Here is a 5,697-nt window from a genome sequence, read left to right on the forward strand (position 1 = left end):
AAACCACGTGGCAAAACATGATCAAAGACTGTATACCCTAGTCCACACAGCTGTACACATCATTTACAAAATGTTTTATGCATAATCTACATATTTACAAATGTTCTCAATTGTTCCATTAAGTAATGTACTCAACATAATCACAGTTTACGTAATTTTGAGGTAAATTCTTGAGCATCAGCAGAGTTTCCCTGCAAGGCCAAGTCTCAAAAGCAGGGGATTTCTAATTAGAAGATCCTTTCACCTGGTCGCACAGCAGTGTATGCTAGGTGTAGCAGATGGGTAAAATGGTTGCAGAGATGAAGAGGATTATTGTCAGTCCTCTGAGCTGTGCTTAGTTCTTCCTGATGGCTAGAAGGAGGGGATGAAAAAAGAAAAAAAAAAGAAAAAAAAAACAACAAACCAGCAGGGACAGTCAAAAAGAATATGAAATATGTACTAGCAGATTCTGCATCTGGACAAACAGTGCATAATATGATGAATATTCAGTAGGAAAAACTGTGCTGTTAAATCATGCAGTGTCTTCACATACTCGTTGCAAGATGACTATGTGAAAAGAGGACAGGAAAAAGCAAAAGAGAGGATAGGGGACAGGATGAATTAACTTTCTTGACTGGTCAACAGTAACCTAGAAAGAAGATGCATTTAAGAGCTTTCTTTTCTTAGAAGTTTTCAAGCCAGGTTAGACATAATCTATCTATAGGAAACTGCACATCTGAAGACATCACTCACTTTTATTTTAAGCTTTTAACTACAGCACTTCTGACCCTCCATACATTTATTAAAACACAGCCTCGCCCAGGGGTGGACACCACTTTACAAGGCCTGATGTCTCAAGCTAGCTAACCTAAAGATACATTACCTTGGGAATGTTTGTAATGCTGCAGTAAGATCACTCACTCATGGAGCTGCCATTAACATCCCAAGGAACAAGAGAGGAAAGGGCACAAGAAAATCTAAAAGTTCCCTTTGCATTACCTCGTAAGGGTACAAAAGGTGATAGAAACTCCTGTCTTAACAAAGAAAAGACAGCTTAGAATTGGAAGCATCAAAGTTCATCAGAACGAACCATGAGGTTAAGATAGACAGTTCTGTTCTTGAGAAGTGACATCATCTTGCATTAGCATATTCTCCTATATTTATTTTCTGTTATTGCTGAATATTTTAAAACTCATCCTGTCATGACTATCCTCTGTTGCACTTCCATGGTCAGCTACTTCAATGAAAAAAAACACACACACACACACCAGAAAAAAAAAAGACTTGCGCTGACAAAGGATCCCACAATTCCACTTAGGGAATTATTTTTCAAGCAACACCACATCACTGCAACATTTTAAAATTTTGTCTTTAAACAAATTTTTAGAAGACTTAGGCAGGACCTAAAAGTAGTTAGTTAACTAATTATACATGTATCAATGCTACTCATGTTTACTACATTCATTTTTCTTTCAGAATGTTTTTGTGAGTAAAACTTTGTAAGGTGATAAATAAATTAGTTTGATGTTTCAAGACAAGTCTACTGACTACACTTTATGCCCACTGGAATGACTGAAATCTGTTTGCTGCATGCAGTGATAAGAAATAATAAGCCTTCATCTCCTTTTACCATCCCAGATGTTAGCAAGAAGAAACAGACTTATTAAATTTTCAGCCATAGCTCGTATTCATGGTGTAATACAGGGTGAAATTAAAAGGAGCATAAAGAAATGTTTTCCAGACATCATCTGGGAAGGTGAGGGTTGGACTTTGTACTGGTCCCCAGTGATGGTATGCTGGCAGGTCATTTCTTGCACAGCTCTGGGCAAGGTAATAAACTGTCAGAACAAACTTCTGTGTAAATCCCAACATAAAGAGTGGAAGGTTCAGAGAAGACAAAAATGCTGCTGTTTAAACACTTAACAAGACCAATAACACTTGGAAGACATTAAATTTTTAAATCCCTGAAACTGATGGTCAGCAGAGGAAAGTTTTTAATTCATTCATCCTCTTCAACATAAGTTGATGGAAACCAGCCCACCTAAAAAGAGAAAAAGCAGAATAAAATAGTATATGAAATGCACAGGGTTTGTTTTTTTTTAAATGGTTGCACTAGGCAAAACAAGGATGAGTCTGTTTAGTAAATATAAGATGACAAATATAAACTTGACTGGTAATATCCTTAATGAAAAAATTATTTGCAGGTATGATAATTTGGAGACTAAATCCCACTGACCTCCCAAAAAATACCTTTTGCCCAAATTGGAAGTCTAAGCATTCAGGAAAATGTCAAGAAATACCAAAGGCAGAAGTAATTTTACTACAGGCAGGATGCTGCTATTTTTTGAATGAGCAGTTAAATACTTAACAGACTCCAGTCATGTCAAGGGAAGCTTCTTACCAAGGAAATAGTGACTGATTTGATTGCATTACATGGAGTTAAATTCTGTTGCCACCAACAGGAGTTTTAATAAGAAAGAACTGGAAGGCAGTCCCCACTGTTGCACACTTCATAAATTATAACATTATCTCAATTCTGAAATTAATGATGTGTCAAATAAGGATTATGTAAGACGTACAGGGAAGCGATGTCATATATTTTGTATTGCTTTATCTATTAGTTTTAGGTTTTTCACTCAGACTTCTTTATATCTAAGTGAATTTAACATTAATGGAAGACCTCAAAACCAAGTCTAGAGCATGGCAGGAAGGAGTAACTGTGTAAATTTTGGGTTAGATTACCTTGACAAAATGTGTCCAGAAGTGAGCTTATGATCTTAAGTACAGGTTGTGAAAGCTATCAGAAAGAATGCTAGTGAATAACAGGAAATCCTTTAGGATGTGGGTGGCTGCATTAGAATGAGATGCTCAATCTTCTTCACATATAAAATGTATATAAGATGACAGGTATTTCTTCTGCTTCCCTATTTCTTCTTGTTTCTTGGCCATTTTACTTTGAGATCATAACCAGGCTCATGTACATTAAAAAATCTCCCAAAATTGCATAAAGCAGTAAATCTGGACATCTACTTCAACCAGACTCGAAACTTTAATTTCCAGCTTCTACTTTGCATTCCTTGACCCTTCATTAAAAAACAGTGTACTAACACTGCAACATTATAGCTTTTATAGGTGAAAACTGAAACTGTACTTCCATGCGAGTCCCAGTGACTTGGTAAAAATCCCTGCTAGATATGACACTTCATATGAGCCACATTTTTAGAGATCAAAGAAGCATCCTCCTATAAAAAAGGCAGCTGATTCCATTGCATTATAGTCTGCCAGAAAGCTGTGAAAATCATTCTGTGTTAAACTGCTAAAGACACTTTCACAGCATCAGGAACCTGAGCTTTTGACACCAAATATATGTGTGCAACACAGTTCAAGAAAGTTCAGCTGTTATTACTCCTGGTTATTTTCCAACTGTATAATTTTGCCCAGATATCCAGTGTGGTAGCTTACATTAAATAACCGATTAATTTAGGTGGTGGGAAAGCAGCCTGGCAGGAGTTCTGCCTGGCTCCTATGAAACAGAGATGAACATGCTGTATCTTGTGAATTTAAATACAAAAAGAAAGTTCATGACTTAAGAACACACTTTTTTTTTTCTTAACAAATTTACTGCCACTGAAGACATAAATGAGATAAAGAAGAAAAAAAAAACAACCACCTTACCCTTCCATTTACTTCACCTCTCCACCAGCCATTTGCACTCATCTTTGTATAAATTTTCACAACATCACCTTTCAACAAGGACAGTTCCCTCATGTCTCTTGCACAGAAGTCATACCTGGCTATGGCAATGCCTATCACCTTTGGACTTAGCACTGAAACAAAACAGATGTTGATATTATTAGGGTTTGTTAACTGAAGATTACTAAAGGAAATAACAGTACTGTAAAATATAAAATAATGATTGCACAGCATACACTATCATTAATTTTATGCAAATATGAAAGCATCTAAACTACACAGATCTAGAAGATCTAAACATAAATGGTATAAAAGTTGAAAGGATTATGTGATTTTAATAGATTTTTATTTTTAGAAAATAAGTCAAGCTAGATGAACCATAAAAAAAAAAATCCCCCACTCTAAAACTGCTAAATACATTTGCATTTATTGTATTTTTGTGCTTCATAATAAAACTTGCTGCAAGTTACATGCATCAACATATTTTACAGGTCACTAGTTTCTCTCCAAAAGGATTATTAGCATTTACAGTTGATTTAACTTTAAACCTTTAATGAAGCAAAACAAATAGAGTAAGGTGCAGTTCCTTCAAAAACAACTCCCAAGTTAAATATTAATACACTTAAAATTGGAATCTAACATCAGCATGAGCAAACTAGTAAAGAGTTTCCACAGAAAATTTGTATGGATCATTTGTTACGATCAGCATGAACGCTGGCTGATCTAAATGTCCTCTTTTCAGGAGTATATTCAGTAAATCATCAATTAATTTGTTCTACTGAACTTATGAAGAAAAAATTCCTTACAAACATAGTCCTAAGTTTCAGTAAAATTAAGACTCTAAAATGTTAAGCTACATCAGCAACTAAGCGTTGTGCCAACATAAAGTCCTGACATTTTAAGAAATAAAAAGTTGTGAAATGTTCTTTAAAAGCCAATGTGAAAAAAAAAATAAATAATTTTACAGGAAATTATGTTTTTAACCCTCGTGTAGAATGTCCAAACTTCCAAAAGAAACTTTCGACTCTTTCAATAAGAGGAAAATGAACATAGCATCTAAGAGATAAAGGCTTCCAGATTTGAGCCATTTAGAAAAAAACATTTACTACTCTACTGCATTTTGTAGTTGGACTACTTGGCCAAAGCATTCTTTTTCTATATTTTTTTATTCCATTAACAACACCTTCTTTTACAGTTCTTTTCCTCTGTACGTCACTGTAGATAAGAACAGGAGCTTAAGAGCATAAGCAAGCTTCCTACTGAAAAGATTCCAGAAATATTCTTCATGTGATCATGATAAATGACTTGATATAACTTACATATAATAATCTTTTTTCCCAGAACCCTTTCCAGGTTTTTTAAAATTACCAACTGATTTTAGGAAATACTATTAAGATTCCAGTTTAACAATGCCTTCAACAATGTAATAGTTTTTAAAAGTTCACAGCTAGTTGCCTTAAATTCAAACCAGGAACACAAAACATGGCAAATGAGCTAGAAAATCTTGACAATTTTAGCTCTGCTTATATTGAAGATTTTTTCTGACCCCATGGGAGACAATTTATAGAAACAAAAGCCTTTGCATAACATTATGAATTATGTGAAAATCATTATATATTCGAATCGTTTTAGCTTACAGAGCCAATATAAATATTTTAATTTTAAAATAACAATACTATGTTTTAACTATTATTAGATTTACCACAAAAACGGAAGGCCTAAAAATCAAATTTGGGAGAAGATCGTGCCCTCTTTTATACCATGTCATTAAAGTTTAGTCCAACATTTCAGACTGCTTAAGTACAGTACCCTTATCTGATATTTGATACAGGATGCCATATAAAAGAGAATCATCATTCCATTTATTGCTTATATTCACAGAAATACGTAAAAATCTAGGCAATATCAAATAATAACAAATAAAAGTATGTTAAAGTTCAAGCATATTTTTTCCCACTTATGTCAGATGTAGACACTGCATTTTTTGATCCTGACATGAATGCTACGTCCTGTATCCTATCAGGA

The 5,697-nt window shown here is 34.3% G+C and overlaps 1 protein-coding gene across 1 annotated transcript in view; it reads right to left on the reverse strand.

Moving 5' to 3' along the window:
* Nucleotides 1–1,481: 1,481 nt before the first annotated feature.
* Nucleotides 1,482–5,697, reverse strand: part of VAV3 (vav 3 guanine nucleotide exchange factor) — a 194,038-nt gene continuing 189,822 nt past the window's right edge. The window contains exons 31-32 of the mRNA XM_010006784.1: nucleotides 3,655–3,806; nucleotides 1,482–2,020 (exon numbers count right to left, since the gene is read on the reverse strand). Coding sequence (XP_010005086.1) covers nucleotides 1,979–2,020; nucleotides 3,655–3,806 — 194 coding nt within the window. The 3' untranslated portion in view covers nucleotides 1,482–1,978. The remainder of the gene's footprint in view (nucleotides 2,021–3,654; nucleotides 3,807–5,697) is intronic.

This window comes from Chaetura pelagica, unplaced genomic scaffold (genome assembly GCF_000747805.2).
Source record: "Chaetura pelagica isolate M959 unplaced genomic scaffold, ChaPel_1.0 scaffold69, whole genome shotgun sequence".
Lineage (NCBI taxonomy): Eukaryota > Metazoa > Chordata > Aves > Apodiformes > Apodidae > Chaetura > Chaetura pelagica.